Source organism: Solea senegalensis, linkage group LG6, assembly GCF_019176455.1.
Source record: "Solea senegalensis isolate Sse05_10M linkage group LG6, IFAPA_SoseM_1, whole genome shotgun sequence".
Classification (NCBI taxonomy): Eukaryota; Metazoa; Chordata; class Actinopteri; order Pleuronectiformes; family Soleidae; genus Solea; species Solea senegalensis.
In genome coordinates this window covers 13078121-13099917 of record NC_058026.1, presented here as the reverse complement: position 1 = coordinate 13099917, position 21797 = coordinate 13078121, and the positions used below count along the sequence as shown (strand labels likewise).

At 41.3% G+C, this 21797-nt stretch overlaps 3 protein-coding genes across 8 annotated transcripts in view; 2 read left to right on the top strand and 1 right to left on the bottom strand.

Moving 5' to 3' along the window:
- The first annotated feature begins 375 nt into the window (after nt 1-375).
- tyrp1b (tyrosinase-related protein 1b) lies at nt 376-5999 on the top strand. Its single transcript, XM_044029310.1, has 9 exons — nt 376-486; nt 1150-1508; nt 1904-2012; nt 2143-2356; nt 2997-3201; nt 4393-4560; nt 4835-5014; nt 5101-5247; nt 5697-5999. The coding sequence occupies exons 1-9, from the start codon at nt 473-475 to the stop codon at nt 5900-5902; spliced, it is 1602 nt and encodes a 533-aa protein (XP_043885245.1). The 5' UTR covers nt 376-472; the 3' UTR covers nt 5903-5999.
- Nucleotides 6000-9287: 3288 nt separating this feature from the next.
- Nucleotides 9288-11559, top strand: LOC122770628 (ankyrin repeat domain-containing protein SOWAHC-like). Its single transcript, XM_044027588.1, has 2 exons — nt 9288-9977; nt 10110-11559. The coding sequence occupies exons 1-2, from the start codon at nt 9657-9659 to the stop codon at nt 10926-10928; spliced, it is 1140 nt and encodes a 379-aa protein (XP_043883523.1). The 5' UTR covers nt 9288-9656; the 3' UTR covers nt 10929-11559.
- A 3721-nt stretch (nt 11560-15280) lies between these two features.
- Nucleotides 15281-21797, bottom strand: part of si:dkey-92j12.5 (multiple PDZ domain protein) — a 35983-nt gene continuing 29466 nt past the window's right edge. For 3 of the 6 annotated variants that reach the window (XM_044028958.1, XM_044028961.1, XM_044028960.1), the window contains 10 exons: nt 21544-21737; nt 20511-20658; nt 20358-20429; nt 20069-20195; nt 19918-19961; nt 19661-19783; nt 18873-18977; nt 18311-18408; nt 15970-16093; nt 15281-15666 (listed from right to left, as the gene is read on the bottom strand). In XM_044028958.1, coding sequence (XP_043884893.1) covers nt 15520-15666; nt 15970-16093; nt 18311-18408; nt 18873-18977; nt 19661-19783; nt 19918-19961; nt 20069-20195; nt 20358-20429; nt 20511-20658; nt 21544-21737 — 1182 coding nt within the window. In that variant the 3' untranslated portion in view covers nt 15281-15519. The remainder of the gene's footprint in view (nt 15667-15969; nt 16094-18310; nt 18409-18872; nt 18978-19660; nt 19784-19917; nt 19962-20068; nt 20196-20357; nt 20430-20510; nt 20659-21543; nt 21738-21797) is intronic. The other 3 variants (XM_044028959.1, XM_044028962.1, XM_044028963.1) reach the window with 3 other exon arrangements.

Genomic DNA, 21797 nt, shown 5'->3' with positions numbered 1-21797 from the left:
ATTTTTTTCTTTCTTTTTTCTATGTTACTACTGGTCTTAAATAATGATGGATGTGTGAATGACTTTTCCTTTTACATTTTTATTTTTAAGTGTTCATTTGAATGCAAATATTAAGTAATGATTTGTTAGCAAAAACTGTTTGCCTCCACGTATAATAAACCAATACCATGGTGTTCGTCGTCTGAGAGTGGGTAAATGAATGCCTGAGTGTGACTCACAGTTGGGTCTTTTATTGCGAGTGACTAGACAGACTGGCGTTGTTCCTCTTATCACCACAAGGCATGTGAGTGAACGTTGGAGAAAAAAGGACCTGAACCCTCAAGTGTGTCCATGTGCACTGTGTGTATGCGCTTACACAAGCTCCAGAATGGCAGGATCATGCGCTCGGTAGCTATTTAAGCTGGTAGAGAGGAATGGGCCGAGTCTTGGGGGGATACAGTTCTGCAGAGAGAGAGAGAGAGAGAGGAGCAACATGCACAGTCAGAGGTAGGGAAGAAACATCACACTCACCTAACGAACTGCAGAATACAAAAAGTGTTACAACTTAACAGTGCATAATGTCTTTGTTGCCACTTTTATGGCTATTGCGCTTGATCAAACAAATGTTGTTACTACATTCTTAAGAGCATAACATTCCATCAGTCATAAAATCTCAGCAAAGGCACTCATCCCCATAGTTTGTAATATTTGTAGCTTCACTTAGATCCGTGTTATGACTGCGATTGTAAAATAATTGCTCCGACAAATCCATTACTCTCATTCATTCATTCCTCATCAACACATTCCAAAAAGACAAGCAAGTCTAAGTGCATCACTGGTTGAGGCAAATCAGCTCTCGTCATCTACTGTTAAAAGCTTCTTTTGTGAACTTGTAAGAGTTGAAAGCTAATGGGCTCTGTAAATTATGAATAGTGACTGCTACTGCCCTCGAGGGTGTGTGCAAAGTAAAGGTTCGGAATAATGTCGAGATAAATGGGTTTAACAAGCGAACAAACCCAAGTGTGTTGGGCTTAACTGAAGTGCACGCCTGTAGTATTTTGTACTTTTATTGTCTTAGTGGTTTGAAAAAAGATGGGTGGATGACTGTAAATCTCAGTCATGTAAAAATGATCATTTTCTCTCCTCTCCTCTCTGCCTGGATTTTGGTAGCATGTGGAAAGCAAGTATCCTCGTGGTGACCCTGTGTGCCAGCCTATCACTGGCCCAGTTTCCCCGGGAGTGCGTAACACCTGAGGGGCTACAGAGTGGCCAGTGCTGCCCGTCCCCGACAGGGCTGGCAGGGGACGAATGTGGCTCCAGTACAGGAAGGGGACAGTGTGTGTCCATTGCAGCCGACAACAGGCGCCATGGCCCCCAGTATCCTTATGCTGGGCGAGATGACAGAGAGAGGTGGCCGCTAAGGTTTTTCAACCGCACTTGCCAGTGTAATGGGAATTTCACTGGCTTTAATTGTGGCCAGTGCCGACACGGGCTAATCGGACCAAACTGTGATCAGAGGGTCTCCGTGGGTAAGAGAGCAGATCCAACATCTATCACCTACTTTGCACTGTAAGAATACTGCTGACCTCCAAGACTAGGGCTGTGCAATTAACCAGTAAAATGTAAAACACCATAATGACAACATTCTGCAGTGCTGCAGGAATTAAGTAGCCTAAAAGTATTGAGAACATGTGTTTTGTCTGTTGGATTATTTTCCCCATTCAATTATGAATCACACTGCAATCAAATGTATCTGAAAACACGTGGCCCAAAAGCATCAAAGCAATATTTATTGTTAAAGGAAGAAGTCTATGTTATATTCTTAATCACATTTTCTTGTCTTCCCTCTTCCTCTGCTCATCCCACACCTCAACGACCCCTCGCTCCCGTCCCGCTGTTTTCTGCCCTTCTGACTTAACTCCAGTGAGGAGGAATGTCATGCTTTTAAGCTCTTCTGAGAAGCAAGCATTCGTAAATGCTTTAGACCGAGCTAAGAGGACGGTCCACCCTGACCTGGTCATCTGTACAAGACGGTAATCAAGCCGTCTAGCTTAAAAGCATGTATCCATTCACTGGAATAACCAGGATGAATGCTCAACACAACAACTTTAAACAGTGTTTAAGCAAATTAATCAAGGTGACATATGTTCCTTCCCTATTCAGGTACGAGGAGGTGTTTGGGCCTGATGGCAACACCCCACAGTTTGAGAACGTCACTATTTACAACTACTTTGTTTGGAGCCACTACTACTCTGTCAGCAAAACCTACCTGGGGCCAGGCCAGACCAGCTTTGGAGGTGTAGACTTCTCTCATGAGGGCCCGGGTTTTGTCACTTGGCACCGTTTTCATCTTCTGCAACTGGAGAGAGACATGCAGGTGAGGAAAAAGCAGGGAGGATGAAAAAGGCAGAGAAGCAGAAGGAAAACAAGAGGATGTAGCGGCTGATGGAGTGATGAAGGGGTTTGGGGAGAACAAGGAAAAGATTTTGAGGATTTGAAAAGATAGAGACAGAGTGGAGAGCTTGAAACACACAGTATGTTTTCTCTGCCACTAGGGGTCTGTTAATTAAAACAAAACAAAAGACCTAGTTTGATGATGTGAGGAAGCAGCAGGGTTCAGGGGAATTGTTTTCTTGTTGTTGTTGTCTTGTCTCGTTCGGGTTCCCCTGCGTGTTCGAGCTTTACGAGGAGAGCGGGCAGAAGTTATAGCAGAGACAGGTGAAGCAGATGATGTCATTACAAGGCAACCAAAAATGAAATGATCTGTTATTTTAATTAGAAACATGAATTTCTATGGATTTAAGGAGTGTTGGAAACGTTTTGGCTAATGTAAGTACACCACTCAACAAAATATATAGTCTCGTAATCCTTTGGCATTTTAACGCAGAAAAGTTCCATAGTATATTGTAAAAGGAAAAAAACAGTTGTGGGATACTGAACAGGTTGCTGTTTAAAAACACCTATGCGTCAATCCACTATCAAACGCCTGCCTTTTTCCTCATCTTCCCACACCGCAGGACATGCTGGGTGACCCCACTTTCGCCCTCCCCTACTGGAATTTCGCCATCGGTGGGAGCGACTGCGACATATGCACAGACGACCTGGTGGGAGCAAGGAGCACCTTTGACATCAACTCCATCAGTTCTAACTCCGTGTTCTCCCAGTGGAGGGTTATCTGTGAGAGCGTGGACGACTACGACTCTTTGGGCACCGTGTGCAACAGTAAGGACACTCGCAGAAACACACACTTGTGCCAGTGTGCGGAGTTGAGATACTAAAAACAGCGCCATCTCAGCTGCATCAGAAAAGAGGGCATAGAGCTCATAAAGAGAACACGTATGACACGAAGCTGCTATAAATAACACCACCAGCTGTTGAGCTGCTTTGGATAATGCAGGTTTGTGCTGGAGTTTGTTTGAAACAAACATACTTTTTAAACATCGCCCTAGCGGTTGCTGCGTTTGAGTCAGTGACCCTCATTTGTGAGCAGTTTAGCGTTAAACAAGACCCCTCTATGTAACATTGTAATAAGACAGACTTGACCTGATTAGATTAGCTGGGATTGGGTCTTATTCTACACTGGCACCAGATTACAAACCTGAATCAGGTTTTACACACACAAAGGATTTTTTTTTTGCATGGATTTGAGGAAAGAATGCTTAGTTGCCTCCAGTGCAGCACTCCACTACAAAAGGGACGACTTTCCAAACTGCAACGACATGAGTAAAAGGAAAAAGCTGAGGAAACCAAGTAATAGTTAGAACATCACAAGTGTCTAAGTGGCCAATGTATGAGTGATCTGTCTCATTAATCCCCTCAGAGAGTCATGACAGGACTGCTATTTCCTGCGTCAACAAGCAGCATCTTAAATGGGTTGGAGGGGGGGGACTCATTTGTGCATGTGCTTATTGAAGAGAGGAATCTAGCAGTCGACTGGTTCCTTTGATCTGAGGGAATAGTCTTCAAACAGACAGACAACTCAGTTATGTTGCCTTCTGTTTATATGCGTGTGTATGTGTGGGAGAGTAGGCACACAAAAAAAGAGAGCTCATGCATACATGAGAAAAGAAATGAAGAAAAAAGAAAAAGACTCTTCAATCATAAAGCTCCCACTCACTAATGTTGACTTTTAGTGAATAATTAAAAAAGGAAACTGCCATCCTGTCATGTTTCAGACAGATCAAACTAGTCTAGTCACCCACACATAATTAGAAAGTGGTTAATAAAACAACATTTCAAATTTTTATTTGCATTCCTGTGGGGACAACTGGCATGACTCTCGACTACAACTGGAGCACTCGACAAAGCAGAAAACAACTCCCATTCGTTATACGAGATATCTTTTTTCTGAGTGCGGAGGTAATTATATTTCTCTTCAGTTATATAATACCAGCTTTGTTCCTTATCGCCCAGATACAGAAACAAGTCCCATCAGAAGGAACCCGGCAGGCAACGTGGCACGACCCATGGTGCAGAGGTTACCGGAGCCCCGGGACGTGTTGGACTGTCTGGAGCTCAACGCGTTCGACACTCCACCTTATTACTCCACCTCATCTGAGAGCTTCAGAAACACCATTGAAGGTGTGTGTTAATGCTTCAAGGAGAAGAATGAGAGCAGCACATCAGATCTAACATTCAATAATCAACCAAATGATGGTATTCAGGTCTCAGCTCACACTTCAGAGCTGCTCAAATACTGAGTGACTATACAAACACAAACACAGCCAGAATGCACACACGAAATAGATCCTCCACCCACGTGCGCATATGGTTAGCTCCAACACAACAGTTGTTGTTCCTAATTTTGGTCAACGAGTGACTTCATTTCATGGCTTTCATCCTCTGCATTTTCTAGGCTACAGCGCCCCTCAGGGGACGTACGACCCAGTGGTCCGCAGCCTCCACAACCTGGCCCATCTCTTCCTTAACGGGACGGGCGGACAGACTAACCTCTCACCCAACGACCCCATCTTTGTCCTGCTGCACACCTTCACTGATGCAGTCTTTGACGAGTGGCTCCGCAGGCACCAGCCGGGTACACACAGACTGAACTAGATACAGAAACATAACTCACTCTGGAAGATGAATCGGCGCATAAACTATATTTTCTTCATCCTGCAGGTGAAGTAGTGTACCCAGAGGAAAATGCTCCTATTGGGCACAACCGCAGGTTCAACATGGTTCCTTTTTGGCCTCCTGTCACCAATGAGGAGATGTTTGTCTCTGCCCCAGAAAATCTGGGATACTCCTATGAGGTTCAGTGGCCAGGTGAGTTTCACCCCACCACTACCTGCGCACACACACACACACACACACGCGCACGCGCACACGCACACGCACACGCACACGTTTCTGTTACAGAGATTTTTGATTATCAGGTGAGATGACCTATGATGAAACCTCTGGAGTCAGTGATGAGTTAAGTTGAGAGATTTTATTAAAGACAGCTCAGATCCATGGAAGTGAGACAATGGCTGACATCTGAACAGTTTCATCGCAGATTCTGGTGAGCAGCGTGCCACGTCTGATACATAGTTAGTAAGACTTGAGATAGTGTATCCTATCCAGATACCTGGTATCTTGGTATCTAAGAGGGAACCTTGAAAGCTGCCTACTGTGTGTCTTATTGTAAGTTATGGCTGTTTATATTGAACACCAGCTCTGGTTATAAGAACAGGTGAGTAATTAAACTTAACTTAAACATAATTTTTCCACAGCTCGTGCATACACCCTGTCTGAGATCATCACCATAGCTATTGTTGCGGCCGTCCTGGTGGTGGCGCTGATGGGCGGCGTTATTGCCTGTGCTGTGCGAGCCCACTCCTACCGTTCAGTTGAGGCTTTGGAGCCACTGCTGGGAGAGACTTTCAGACGCTACTCAGAAGATGACCACAGATTGGGCAAATCACAGTCTGTTGTCTAACTCCATGCCTTTCTACTGAGGCCTTAACATGTCTGTGCATTTGTTTTGTTTTTTAAATACCTCCACTTCTAATAAATTTGAAGTGATGTTAAATCCAGACTGTGTCTTTGTGTCACTGTATTTGTTGTCAGGTGTGGTTGTTGGGCTGGCAGTATTTCATTTTCAGTTTTATACTGACCCTTTTCACACCACAGCTGCACTTAAAGTAACTGATGACATTTGATAGTTCTAAAAATGCATTTCTTTCCATCTATTATTCATTTTTGCCGTTCTCAGCTCAATAATGTTCCCATATCCACACAGACATCAGTGACAATTGTGCCATAGCTGCATAAACCGACCACAGAAAAAGTCTTAATAGTGGAGGTCTTTTTTTTTTTGCTGCAGGCACATATTTGCTTGTCTGAAGCCTGAGGCTAACAAGCAAACGACACAGTTAAATGCTGCGTTTCACCAATAAGTTGTGTTGCCCATGTGTTTATTACAACACACACACACTGCCCTCACGTGGATATAACGTGTTACTGCCACAGGATATATCAGCTCACACAACAACTTATCCATTTATCACCCACGAAGTCACTGGTATCAATAAAACAAAAACATGTTGCTCAGTTTAGGCCCACAGTATTTTGCAGCAAAAGGCGAAGCAGGATTGTTTTTATGATTAGGAAACGAAAGATAAATGATTACAATGTTAAGGAAGTTTGATTAAATCATCACATTGTCAACTGCTAATTTAAAACACTGCTTTCACTGGAACAGAGTATCGTCTCCACGTGGCTGCTACATTCCTCAGACGTGCTGTCCACACTTGCCACAGAGATACAAAAGACAAGTGAGGATATTTGCACTCACCTGTCACTGACGACTTCAACCTCAGGGTCAGAGACATTTTGTTCTGCTCACGATTCAAACACAGTTTTACAACATTTTCTTCAGCGTTTTTAGATGAAAAACTAACCGGAACTGTACTACACGGGGAACGGTAATCACGCGATACACAGGAAGCGTCAACCGGAAGTGCAACCACTTGCATTTTAACGTAACGAGCATGGTAATGCATGCAATTAACTCACGTTAATTTTGCCACGTTTTTTTTTTTTTTTAAGGTTGACAGAAGATTATAGTGTGAAATTGACAATTAGATAACAAAGATAATAATAAAATACACATGTATACAAAACAAGTTACACAAGCTACTTAAGAAAACTAAATTATTGAAATAAAATCACAAATCTACAGTTTTTTGTTTTAACTGATATTGTTTTTAGGTATAATAATTTAAAGTAAATAAAAAATCTTCATAGATTTGTGAATATGAAATTTCACTAAAAAATATAATAAGGTTGATTACAAAATACTGCTTACCGTCTTTTGTATTACCATATGATGCGTTTATGTAGCGATCAAAAGTCAGGGTCCTTAATGTTTCAGTGTAACATGTACTCAGTTATTAAATTAAATTGTTATTATTATTATTAGGGCCTGAGCACGATCGACAGGGGACAAAGTTAAATTCCGCCTAATTTCATGAAACTTGGTGGGAAGATGTGATAGCCCAAGACGAACAAAAAAGTCAATCGGGACCATGGCCTCAACTCAACAGCAAGTCAACATCTATTTTGGCAATTTGTACTAGAGCTACAACTAGCAATTACTTTCATAATTAATTAATATGTCGATTATTTTAATGATTAATCAAATAATCCTTTGGTCCATAAAATATCAGAAAACGTTAAAAAAAACATTGATCAGTGTTTGTCAAACCTGGAACTGATGATGTTCTCGAATGTCTTGTTTTGTCCACAAACCAAAATTACTCACTTTTAATGATTTCTTTGTTATATGAAGCAAAGAGATAAATATATTCACATTTAAGAAGCTCAAACAATCAGAAATCTTGTTGAACAGATGAATCGATTATCAAAATAGTTGATCAAGTAGTTAATCGAGTAATTGTTTCTAATTGTAGTAATTTTTTAATTGTCTGAACAAACTCCTCTGAGATGTTTGTTGTACGAACATAAAAAATGGCCTCTGCAACCATTGGATGTTTTGATGAATTTCTACCATTTGCCATGAAACAGGAAGTGCCCTATAACTTTGCCATATATTGGCCAATCACCAAAAAAGTTAATACATGACACAATAGACAGACCAACTTGACCTAGCAGGAAGTTGGCCATGTTGAATTGGCCGCCATTTGGCCACAAAACAGGAAGTGACCTCTTACATGGTCAGAGAATCGCTATACTCCCCGACTTCGATGCTTGTATGGGACGCAAGGGCCTGCTAGTACCACAAGCAGTCCTAGTTTATTTTATTATTGTTTTGGGCTATAAGATTGTGTTGCTTCAGCTGTTTTCTTGTTTTCAAACTTTCAAAAATCTGTTTTATTTATTGAGGTATAGAGGATTGTAATTTTCCTTGTATTATAATTTTTTTTTATCAGTTTAACTTGCTTGAGTGGCTCAAATTGAGATGTTTCATTATAACATGAGAGCTTATCATGACTGCAGCCTGTTTTGCTTGTGAAGTGTGATAGATTGGGGCATCTTTGTAGATCATCTAAAGCAGGGGTGCCAAACTCAAATAACCTGGGGGCCAATGAGCATTTAATCTGGTCAAGAGGGGGCCAGTCTACAGAAAAGTTCATTAGTTTAAAATTATAACACAATATTCCATAATGATGTCGCAAGAAAAATATTCATGGTGATATTTCACAGAATGTCAAAGTAAAAGCGTTTGCTTGGATATGAAATGATGTCTATACACAATGTCACAATATAAATATATTATGATGCAAAAATAAACCTATTATTAAATAAATCTAAAATCAAGTTAATAGTTACATGGGCAAATGTAATTAAAACACCAAACAAGCTTATATACATGTGATTTAATGTTGAATGTAATACATTTAATAATGCGACAATTACAACCAAAAGTACTATTACTATTGTAAAAAAAATTTTTATAAAATAATAATAAAAAGTAAAATAATTTAAAAAGGTATTATATTCTGTCTATAGTCTATCACCTTGCTGGCAACTGTGCCTCAGCTACACATGCTGTTTATAGGAAGGACCATGTTTTCATTATAACATGATATTAAGTGGTGGGCTGCATGTAGTGGGGGGGCCAGTTGGCCCACGGGCCTCTAGTTTGACACCTCTGGTCTAAAGGATTAGGAATCTCTCCATCGTGGTTTGGGAAACTAAGAGACCACACAACATCTTGCCTAGGGCCCCCCCACAAAGCTAGAAACGGTCCTGCTGTGGACCCCAAAACCCCTTGAAACGCACCTGCATGTAATCAAGTCGCTATAAGCATAATGAAGACAGTGGCTCAGCACCGCACCCGTTGTGACTCGTTCAGTCCTGACAGCAGACAGAACTGTAGAAGTACAGGCGAGTCCGAGCTCAGACATCGGTGTCTGTTGTGTTTATCACAGGAGATAATCCTGTGATAAACCGTGCTCCCGCCTGTGGAGCTCAGCTGAAGCTAAGCGCTGAAAAGTGTGTCAGTGGCTGCTGAGTTTCCCCAAGAAGCCGTTCTGGCAAGCATTTTAAAGCCGTGTTCCCGGCAGCCCCGTGCGTAACGGGGCAGGAACACAGCCGAACTGGTAGCACCCACGGTTCAGGTTGCGGAAATGACACGGAGGTAAAGGCATGCAGCTCCTCCCACGAACGGGGAAACACGTCCGTGTTCCGAGTTTTGTGTTGTCGATGAGGTGTCCTGTCCAGGTGAGATGGGGAACACAAATAGTTTCTGGAGTGAGCGGAGGTCGTCCACGAGGTCTTCCAGGAGGTCGTCCAGGAGGTCGTCCAAGAGGGAGTCCATGAAGTCTAACACAGAGCAGGTGGGGAACACACCCAGCATACCAGAAATCTCAGTAACTGAGGCGTCGCCTCTCCCTTCTCAGGGATCTGTGTTCATACTACCTGAGCCTGTACAGACCTGTAGAACAAGACAGGCAGATACTGCTGTTGATGGACTCAGCCCCACTGACATACAAGTACAGTCTGAACCTCTTCCACTAGACCTGAAGGAAACGGAGCAGAATCCTGAGGTGAGAATTTCTTACGACGTGGAGGATGAGGGGCTGTTTGATTCGCTGAGTCTCAGTGGCAGCGACGGTAACAACACACCTACAGACAGTCGCAAACACTTCATCCAGGTTATGATGAACTCTTCCCCTCAGGTGAGGCGCAGCATGGTGCTGCGGAGGTCGCTTCACCTGTCCAACAAGAGTGACAGTGACTCCGTCTCGCTGGTGTCCTTCAACCCAGACGAGGACAGGATGTTGGTGACTCTGGACCCACTGGAACATGAGTGGATGATGTGTGCTTCAGATGGGGAGTGGGCCAGCTTGCACCACCTCCTCACTAAAGAACCCAGCATTGTCCTGCGGAAGGATTTTGTCACTGGTTTCACCTGCCTGCACTGGGCTGCTAAACATGGCAAGCCTGAGCTCATAGCACGGATTATTAACTTTGCCAAGCAGCACAACATTCCCATCAGTGTCGATGTTCGGTCCAACATTGGCTATACCCCACTGCACATAGCTACCATGCACAACCACATTGAGGTGGTAAAGGTCCTTGTCGGAGCCTACAACGCTGATGTAGAGGTCAGAGACTACAGTGGGAGGAAGGCGTGCCAGTATCTCGCTGGCAACGCGAGTGTGGACATCCAGGACATCATTGGCGCTGATGAGCAAATAAACTTGGAGCATGAGGAAAACAGGGACAGTGGTTGCAGGAGGTTCTCCAAGGTTCTCCAGTTCAATCTGAAGCCTCTCAGGCTGCTGAACCCCAGTTACTGTGACTCTGTGGACGGTGATACCCGAACCAGGGAGAAACCCGTGAGGAGGAAGTCTACTCTGAGCATGATGAAACCCAATCTGCAGAAGCTTCGATACAGGGCTTCAGAGATCATCCACAGCACGACGTTCCATGACACAGAGGAGCCGGAAGGGTCGCTGGACGGGTCCAGACTCAAATCTCATTTCTTGGTGTGAGACTAGCACTGACACAGGACAGGGCATCATTTTTGGCTGTTGTGTAAAAACTGTGTAACAAGTAGAAGGCCAGATGAGGTCAAGTAACATAAAATTCAGAAAAAGCTTATAGATTAAATAAAGAAACAAATCAGACATCAACTTTGACATTGTGTCATGTTTTACTTTTGTCATACATTAAAAATGAATTGATAATGTCCATGGAATAACCTCAGAAGGGCTAAATATCAATGTCAATATATCAATTTTATATTCACGTCATTTGGCAGTACTTGCCAAAGAACATGAATGTAGAAGAGTGTAAATATTATGATGATTTAGATTTTTCCATTCAAATCAGCAGTGGTGTCCTACCTGATTTCCGCTGCTATATTTTAGTAGAACAGCACATGCTGTACTCGCCGTATAAAGCTGAAAGAGAAATATGTGTTTTCACAGTCCACAATGAATTAGTTTATTTCTTTAAAGGGTGAAATAACTTGATCTAATAAGTGTGTCAAAAGAGGAGCAGGAAAGATGATAACGTAATTAAATCACAATTGTTTGTTTGAGTTTGACACGTGTGGTTTATGGGGAAATAGTGGCAGAGAATGTATCTAATAAATATAGCAAACAATGTTGGTAAGTCTAACTAATCTGTGTCCTGCGTGCTCATTGGCTTCTACTGTAAATGGTAATATCAAACACACAATACCAAATAGTGCATTGTTGTGTGAAGCATAGCTTATGGACAGGAGACATTAACTATTGGTTTACTAGTATGAAATACCACTAGTACACTAATTAAATCATTTGGTGATTGATAGGTAAACTGAACCGTTCTGGCTCTCTAAAAGCTCTTTGCCCGTCCACAGCTGATACTACAGTCTCTTGACTTCGTTGCCTGCATCACTGCAGATTTGAGTCAAAACATGGAGACACAAAGTATGTTTTTTATGATTTTAATATCCATTAGAATTTGAAATCTTAACTTTTTTGGCGGGGCCAAATTCCTTTTTTTTTTTCTCTGCTCTAGTTAGTATTATTATTAATAATACTAATAATAGATTAGATAGAAACTTGCAGACACACATTAATACTGTGACATACAATCTATACAGACTGGTTATAATTTCAGTTATTGTGAAATGTTATCCTTTATTTATAATATAGACAATGTCTGTTTAACATGCAGTGAAAAGTGTGGAGTAGGTGAAATAGAAGTAGAAGTAAAAGTCGTAGTGAAGAAGGAGAGAAAAAAGAAATTGAATTAAAATTGAGGGAGCGAAATTATTTGCAGGGGAACTTTTTTTTTTTGTTCCAATAAGACAGAGTGAGTCTGACACTTGTAATGATGCAGCATGTCATGCGGCGCTCCTCTGCTAACTGCATGACTGTGTCTAATTATTTCCTGCTTCGGGCTATGCCACTGAATAAAGCGGCGTGACATGGACATGCTCCTCAATGAAATGCTTCCCCCATCAGTTCAGCTCGTTTGCTCGGGACAACACAGACTCAGTATATCGGGGGCATGATGTGCAAATTCTGACCCTTAAAATGAATTCCTTTGATTTGACAAAATCTACCGCAGACCACAGTGTAATGTGCTGTAGCTACAGTGAATCTGCTAGTTGGGATATTTTTATCTCGCTCTAAGGAAGGCAAACATTTTGACAACTCAGCACTTTGCAGATCGAATTGCTTAGGATTGGCATTTTTCGCGAGTGTAGGATTGTGGATTGAAAAGGAAAAACCTCAAGGGAAAAGATGGAGAGGAAGAGATTTTTTTTTTGGCCCCCACATCAGTCGACTATTCTGAGTGCCAGTGGGCTATACTGACAGCAAAAGACAATCCTGTGGATTTATTAAAATGGATAGATGTGACAATCACACACAGAACAATCATTTGGCCACTGCTACCCACCCACGAGAGAGGATCATTAGTGCCTTTCATGTCAAGTGTGCTCTCATGAAAGACATCCTATTCCGAACTGCTTAAAAATGCATTGTGGTTTTGTAGCCGCAAGTATGTGGGCCCTGCTGTTTTATACATAGTGGGAAAGGGGAGACGAAGTGGCCATGGTGTGGAAATATGACCTGTGCCTGTGGTCTGCTGGCATATGTCTCATAAATGTTTGAGAGAAAGGGAATTTTGAGCCTCTTTGAAAAGGCAGCTGGCTGATTTTCTTGCTTAATGACAAAGAAAATGTCAGCGCGTCTACCCTCTGCAACTCCCACAAGACCTGTATGGAAATCTGTTGAAGTTCACACGCTAAAAATATTGTTTTAATAAATATGGAGATTTGCTCTTAGATGCCAAACAAGTACTGTAGTGGATGTGACGTATGTTTCTATATCATTGTCTGAAACATTTGAGTTTGAAGGGACACAGACAATTGTGCAATTTCCCGATCCTAAAACGCTCTTCACGCTGGTCTTTAGGCAGGGAATTGTTCATCTGGAGAAGGATAAACCAGGCTGTGATGGCTGGGTTTCAATAAAGCTTCCAATGTGAACAGATGGCTTTGATTAATGTAGAGGCTCCAGACAGAATCTCCCTCGATGCCTTCTATTTCCTAAATGAGACATTTGTGTGCAAATCTATTGTTTTTCAAGTTGTCACCACAAACTCCACCAGTAATTAAAAGGAAAGTTGTGCATAAAACAGAAGAAGAAAGACATGAAGAGGAAAAGCGTGTTTCACCTCTGTTTTTTGGACTTGTGTCTAACATGTCTTTGTCTCGATTCTGCTTTCATGAAGATATACATCGTTAGATGATCATACTATTCCCTCCTGTCATCACTCTTTTCTCCCTACACTGTGATTTAGTGCAGCCCCGACACTGTGTGACATGCTGCATTGCACACACTTACTTCTAGCGCCTTGACTAAAGCGGAGTGATCCTGAGATGTAAATGTAAAACAGATTCAAAAAGGTAGATCTGAGAAAGAAAGAAAAAAGCAACACCAAAAAAATACACCATGACTAAGGAAAATGGAAAGGGGGAAAAAAAGGGAAAAAAAACATTTGAGGAAAGAATTCTAATTATTCTTTCTCATCCTCTAGGATTTGAAGAATGAATTCATAGGCTTATTATTTGTAGGGCATTCTAAATGTAACCAGATAGTTCTAAAATATTACGTTTGGATACATCTGTAACAAACATTGAACCTTTAATAAGATCACATACATTTATACAATGTTACACAATGCCAAAACACAAGTGTGTGTGTGTGTGTGTGTTTGGCTCTGAGGACTACTTCCATAATTTAAATGAAATAAATAGCACATAAGTAAACATAAATATAACACGGTACATATAAAATGATACAAAACAGATATGAGACGTTCCTAAATAAAGATTGCACGTCATGCTATCACAATACTCTCTCGCCGTCCTTAAAAAAAAACAACAGTCGTAGCTGGAATCAGCAGCTGCTTAGTAACAGATGCAACAAAATTAGCTTTCACTTCTTTCGTTTTTTTTTTTTAAACCTAAAGTTGCTAATTATAAACACGCCATGTATCACAGGGTAATTAAAGGAACAGAGACACATTCAAAATGAGCATGTGAGAATGACGTATGCATGAGTAAAAACAGAAGAGTCTGACAAAGCAAATGTCCTAAAGCCGTATTTGCCACACAAAAGGTTGGCAGAAGCACTTGGCATGGGTTTGGGTGTGTTTGAGAGTTTATCACAGTAGCTGACGATGGATTCACAGATGTCAGCAGTGAATAAACACACGTCACGTGACAGATCTTTCCATTGCGTTCATTTCTATGGATGTAGACGTTTGAGGGGGATGCTTTATTGATGTGCGTTTACATGGAAAATGATCTGGTATATCCATGCGTTTGTTTGTGTCATGACACGCTGGATAAGGACAAGGACAATACACAGCTTTGAATTTCTACAGCATAGTATTGACTGTGTGAGCTGCTTTCTGTGCTTTAAATAATATGAAAACCACCGGTCATTATGAATACAGAGTTTCTCATGATCTCTATATGAAGAGTCATAAAATAAACTTGACGGAATACTTCACCAAATTGCCTTTAGCTTTGTATTACGATAATAGGGGTAGTATTTCTGAAAAATTGTGCATCCCAACATCAGTTTCCCCTGAGTCAAGAAATATCTTCATTCTTTTCTTTGTTGCTCACCAGTGACACTTGGTCCAAGGCTTGAAACTGCAACGCTAATTCGGCTCTTTTTAGACCCACTCGTAGGGGGAAGGGACCTCATTCCCAGAATGTAAACAGTGTCCGCCATCTTTGCTAACAGTTATGCTAACAGGACCAATTGTCAAAGAAAAGAATGAAGATATTTCTCAACTCAGGGGAAACTGAGGAAGCACAATTTTTCAAAAATACTACTAAAATATTACCCTATTCTAGTAATATAAAGCTAAATGCAAATAGGTTCAAATCATAACACTTGTGTGTATATTGCAGGTAGAGGTAGCTTCCCCAAACTAAATGCAGGCAAGTTTACACTCTATGCTATGACTTGAAACAAAACTATATAATCTTTACTATCTTGTCTCACATTTATGAAGCAGCATACGTACATCGCTTCACTTGTACACAAACAAAACTGGAGCCTAATCCTAGGAGAGAACAGTGAGGACTACACTTCCCTTGGTCTTCTTGAGGATGTCCACAGCTTCGGCGTGAGTCACCCCCTCCAGGCAGTGTCCGTTCACGGCAATGATCTGATCTCCACGCTTCAGCCGACCGTCTGCTACAGCCGCCCCCTGCAGAGTACAGAGCACGAGCCTATTAACCCTGCGCAGGTCAGGGATCGACACCAACATGACACGTGCGACACAAGGAATGCAAACAAACACTGACTGCCAAATTGTATTCATTGCTAAATGAATTAGTCAACTAAAACCATAAGTAGTAGCCACCAGGTTTTTTTTGGCACAAGTATGACATGATAAGTTAACACAACCAAGGTCATTAGACCCTTATGAGTTAATAATTGTGACCTCAAACAGTTGTTCCTCTAGTCTATGAGCACAGACACTTCTCTCCATGGAGGGCATTCTTCTCACCTTGTTGAAGACAGTTTTGACGTAGATCGGCAGGTCTCCATGAGGACTACCGAATCCTCCAACTATGCTGAAGCCCAGTCCTGAGGAGTCTTTCTCCAGAGTGATGGTTTTATACGTACGAGCACTGTGGGGAATATAACGCAAAATTACGTCCATATACTGTTTTGCTCTGAGTGTTCTGCTCTGTGTTAGTGTGACTCTGTATGTGTGAAAAGAGCTGACAGAGCTAAATATATCCACCATTTCTTTTTACTCAAGAGCAAGCCTTTTCAATCTCGGGGGTTGAAACCCCTATTGATTGCAACAGCAACAACAACAGATGCTTGATGGTCTAAAGATTCCAGGTACTGAACAAAATCCTATTCTTAAGTTTCAGAACTTAAGATATTTAGTTTATAAGCTGTCAAAAGACCTTATTACCTTTTGGAAACAAAAGAAAGTGTTGTTTTTGGTATTTGTTAGTAGATGACACAAATCTAATCTTATTTCAATCAAAGATAACAAGGAGATGAGTCCTGAACCTGGGAAGAACCCATTATATTTTGGTGTCATGAGGAAATAATGGGTTTCAACATTGCAACAAAGGACATATTTCAACATTTAAGGCACAATCAGACAATGTATCATGTTAAAATTGACTACACAAGGTAATGGTGATGGAGGGAGAACACAGTCCACGTTTATATTGGTCTTCTTTGTTGTAGTGTGTGACTTTTAAATGTAATAATAACAATAATAATAATAATAATAATACATCTACATTTATATAGCGCTTTTCTGGACACGCAAAGAAATATAAACAAACATTAGTTACATTCAAACCACTGTAAGATCACACAATGATGATTAAGCTCCACATGACCCTCTATGTTTCTCAGTCAGTATGTTTACACGCACCGTTTAATCGAGCCACAGCCATAGTCAGACTAAGACGGGCTACCGGACAACTTCATCAAATCAATTTATCGGCCGTGTACGTCTGACTCCGTCTGCATAGGTGGCGCTGTATCTCAGTATAAGCTAGTGCGTATTGAATCAGTTTCCTGTTGAGATTTACGTCACAGAAAAACAACAAGTGAACAGTGAGACTGATCGTGCTGTGGTTCCGTATGTTTCGTACCTGCTGTACGTGTTAATCGTGACACAAATTAGACGGAGCATGGCGCCGCGTATACACCATCTCCTTCTACTTCTGGGTCAAAGACCGGGGAGGAAATTTTGGTGCAGTCTGACAAGTTTGATCTTAGTCCGACTAACGTGTTTACATGACATGAAGAAAACAGAATTACTGTCTGACTTTTAACATGCATGCAAACGTACTTAGTGTTGTGTCGACAGTTTCCCACAGTCACACTAAGCCTGAAAATGCCAAGGAGCACCCATGGAACGCTGAGCAAATCCAGCTCTCCCTCAACCACTGCCTGACTAACGTGGCTGCATGTTCAATCACAGCTCCTGCTGTTCCTGCACCACGTAGCCCCCGGGTCTCCTCAAAGCAAAGTCTGTTCAAGTACCACTATGTTCAAAGACAGATATACAACACATAAGTTAACGCAGCACCGTAGAAACAAAAATCTAATGACCTGCAAAACCCGAAGACAGACCTCTCTATCTCTGAGTGCGAGGGAGTGAGACTAAGGAGGGATGGGGGACGAGGGGGAAGCGGTATGCCATGACAGTGCAGTGTTTTGGTAATTAATCAGCAGTCCACGAGGGGCGATAAAAGTTCCGTACTGAAGCTTTAAGCCTAATTTTTCCTGTTATTCACTTTGCCACCAGAATGAGGTTTTCACAGAAAAATTGCAAAGAGAACGGCATTCACCCAATATCTCGCTTGTTTTTCACAGCAGGGATCCTAACACAACACCAGCGCTGAAGAAAAGTACTTGTGACCTAACCAGAGTCTTGTTACTACACCAGTAGCCCAACAGAAACCACTAAAGTGGTCCATTACCTCATTTAATGGCAAATTTAATGAGGTCACATTCAGAATCTGTACAACTATTATATAAGAATCAGGTACCGCATATGCTGAACTAAGTGTTTTTGCACAAAGTGATGAAATAGGAATAGTTTGTCTTTGGTATTTTTAGGAGACAGCCTCACACATTCTCTGAAAAATAAATAAACGGAAAAACAAAGCAAAACACAAACGCTCAAAACACCTCGGCTCATTTTGGCCAAAAGCACATCCGTCCCAGTGCTCTTCGTGCAGTGGCTGCACTTTCGCACTATTGTCAAGGGGATTGCCTACGTCCTCATTCTCTGAATAAACCAGGAGGAAGCCAGAGTAAAGGCAGAGTGTACAACAGCAGCAGACTGTCAGCGAGATGATTCTTACCAGAGGTTGTTGTGAAAGCGAGGCAGGCTGCCGGCTTGGCTTAACGACTGTGCATCACTGTTGTCCCGTGTGCTGCACTCACCAGAACCTGCTGCCACCTAGTTACAAACAATGTGGAAATGTGGAGGCACACTAAAAATGTGTATTTTTAGAATTATTATTAAACTTGTCATGCCTGTCCTAATGCTCTCGGAGTGGGAGCAATATGAATAAAAAAAACAAACAAAAAAAAACCTTGTCAAAAACAACAGTTCCCCTGTTCCTTATTAATTTTCCCTTCTTTTTTTTGTTTCCGTTGTGCAACATAAAAAGCTTATTTAACACGAAGGCAGACGGTGTGAAATCAGTGTCAGACACGCTATTGTTTTCACATACAAGTGCTGATCATGACGCCTCTCCGGTAACAATAGGCAAATTTTAATTCCCTGTTAAAAGCGCGATGATAGCAGAGGCAGGATACGGTGTATGACCACAGAGCCAAACTTGCTGATGTTATCACAAAGTAACTTCATGCCTCACAGGCTTTAGAGATTGATAGCTGCGTGTCTTCCTGTGTCATTACCTGCAGACTGATGCTTCCAGTGGCATTGTTCAACAGGGCTTGAGCTTGGACATGAGTCATTCCCTCAGTGGACACATCATTGATACTGAGGAGCTTGTCTCCTGTCTGATGGACATATTGAGGTAGATTAATCCCCCGGGAGTTTCATTCTCACCACAAACTAAAACAATTACTGTATATGCTTACACCTAGTTTTACCCGAACCTCACCTTCAACTTTTCTCAACTTTTTTCTTTTATTTCATCGGATGCTTTACAGACAGTGCCACATTTTCTTTTCTGTCTAACTTTTCTGTTTGACGCTTGTTTGGAGTTGGAGATTTTGTACCGTAAATCATTTCTGCTCTTTTAATTTGATTACAATTTCACATGGATCCTTGTGTATATAACTTGTAAAATAATCATAAACAATTTAACCATAAATAAAACCAAAGTCCAAAAAAATATTCAGTGGTGGATATTTACTCAAAGACACTCACATTTCACTTTCTATTCTTCAGCTGTTTTGACAGCTTTGACTAAAATGACTGGTTTTATACTGTAACAACAACAATAATAATGATGATTATAATACTAATAATAATACCAAATAAACCACTTCATACATGTTTTGATTTCAAATGATCTTATATTGCAATTTAAAATGAAAACATAAGAGAATGTGCATAGGCTCAAAAACAGATAAGTGAATATAACTTATATATATATATATATATATATATATATATATAACTTTGTTATTTAATTTGTTCTCTCCATGCCCACCCACATGCGCACACACACACACACCTGTAATTGCTGTGTTTTGACAGTCAGTCCATTGGTATCCGTGGTAGCAATAAAAAGAGGTACGTTGCCATGGGGACTGCCCACTCCTCCCGCTACAGTAATGCCAAGGGAGTCACTTGGACCCTGTGGTGATACCACACATATGAGAGACCCTGTTGGACAAGACTTGACAGTAACACCTATTTTTAAATAAGCCACAGATATGACAGTGTGGGAGATTAATAAAAAAACAAATAAAACAATTTTCACACTACTACCTTATGTAATACTACTTTTCTGGAGTCAGGGAAGTTTTGAACGGCTGTGAGAAGATGAAAAGATAATATGTTTGGCATTAAAAAACATACTTAAAGGTATATGTTGAAATAATAAGCAGGCTTTTGTTTCTCAAACATGATTGCCGCTCACTGTATCTCCCTGTTTTGTTATCTGTTGTCTCCCTCTGGTGGACAAATGGAGCATCACATCCACTTGAGGGGGTCAGGGTGGAACAGTCAGAGTCTTCACTCTGGATAAAACACAACTTAAAGTACTCCTACAGTAGGTCCACAAAATAATGTTGTTAAATGAGGAGTAACAAGAGTAACATTTGAACTACTGACTACAATAAGATTAGCAAACGAATACAGAACATTTAGACTCAAAACAGCTTTTTGAGGCCCTGGTTGGACAAAGACAGTGTAGAGAAACCTTTTACCTGGCTTCGCTGTGAGTACTGCAGTCCAGCTTTAAAACGAGCCACCTCCAACTGGACCATTCCACTGTAACTCTGAGAGAAAAGGCGCACATCACACAGAGAATTATACAAACCACAGACAAAATGTACAATTACTACCGACTTAATACAAACCTGTAGTAGCTTCTGCGCATGTTCCTGTGCTGCTGCACGAACGTCCACGTCATTGATTGACAGAATCTGGTCACCTAGCAACAACCTGCCATCCAAATCTGCTGCGCCTCCTCTGATGATATCTGACACAAAGATGCCCGTGTCATTACTGTTGGGTGGAAGCAGAGGTCAGAGGTCGGATCCATGCTTATAAAATTAATTATGTGACCCTTGAGCCTGATGCTTTGCATAATATCAAACTGATCTGTGCAAATAGGAGAAACTGCATAAAAATCTGCACCTTAACTCTTTAAAAAGATTGTGTCCTTGCTGCAGTGCAACTCGAAGGTCCAGCTCTTTAACCTTTATGGTGAATATTGTAAAGGCCTCATAACTTGAAAAATACTTATCTTATGATAAAGAGAGTAATACAGTACATGCTTAGTACAGTTTGTTTGTATTATAAGTATAGTATGATTCAAAATACAGCAGTCCGTCATTATCTTTTTTGTATTTTATTGTATTTGAATCCTTTTTTAGAAGCATGACTAAAAGAGTAAATGTGAGAACCATTCATTTCTCACCTAAGTGTTTACAGGTGCCATGCTGTCCCCTTTAAATCTTTTTGAAAACACAATGAAGTGGGTTAATATCACCGTGCAACCAAGAATATATTCAGTTCTCAGTGATTTAAAGCCCGTTTTAATCAGAGCCTGGAAACTGAAACTAAAATTGAAGTCAATGACTTATTCCCATGACTGTATCGATATCATTTTGGCTTTGCCACACTTGGAATATCAATTGCAGCTTTATGAAAGAGGGACAGGGGGTTGAGTGGTAGAGTGAGGGTTTGATTCCCGGCTACATCACTTAAACTCAAGTGATCGCCATGCCAGAAACATGTGAAATGAAATAAGTTTAGATGTACTGTATGGATGAAAGACAAAAACTGTAGCTTTGAGTGTGCTACGTAAATACAAATACAGACTATGTATTGCTGCAGTGAATAGTTATTTGTCTCTAAAGATAACGCTTAAAGATAATCTGATTGTACCTCTTTCCCACAGTGGTGAACCCCAGCCCCTCCCCAGGACGAGGTCTGAGCTCCATGCTGAAAACATCCCACAGGTCCTCCTCCCTGTAGGCCTCCTGGTACCTGAAGACGCGCAGGCGAACACGTTGGGTGGTGAGCCGCAGCACACCGATCGCTTCATCGTGAGTGGCCTGCTGCAGGTCTATGCCATTTACCTGGAGAGAAAGCGACCAGGCTTTGACGAGGTGTGAGACACTCGAGCGCGTTACTGCATC

Excerpts from the sequence above, each read along its gene's own strand:
- tyrp1b (XM_044029310.1), top strand. Across the intron at positions 2,013-2,142 it reads CTGGTCATCTGTACAAGACG|GTACGAGGAGGTGTTTGGGC; the intron begins GTAATCAAGCCG and ends TTCCCTATTCAG. Across the intron at positions 5,015-5,100 it reads GCTCCGCAGGCACCAGCCGG|GTGAAGTAGTGTACCCAGAG; the intron begins GTACACACAGAC and ends TTCATCCTGCAG.
- LOC122770628 (XM_044027588.1), top strand. The coding sequence starts at position 9,657 with ATGGGGAACACAAATAGTTTCTGGAGTGAGCGGAGGTCGTCCACGAGG. Across the intron at positions 9,978-10,109 it reads AAACGGAGCAGAATCCTGAG|GTGAGGCGCAGCATGGTGCT; the intron begins GTGAGAATTTCT and ends TCTTCCCCTCAG.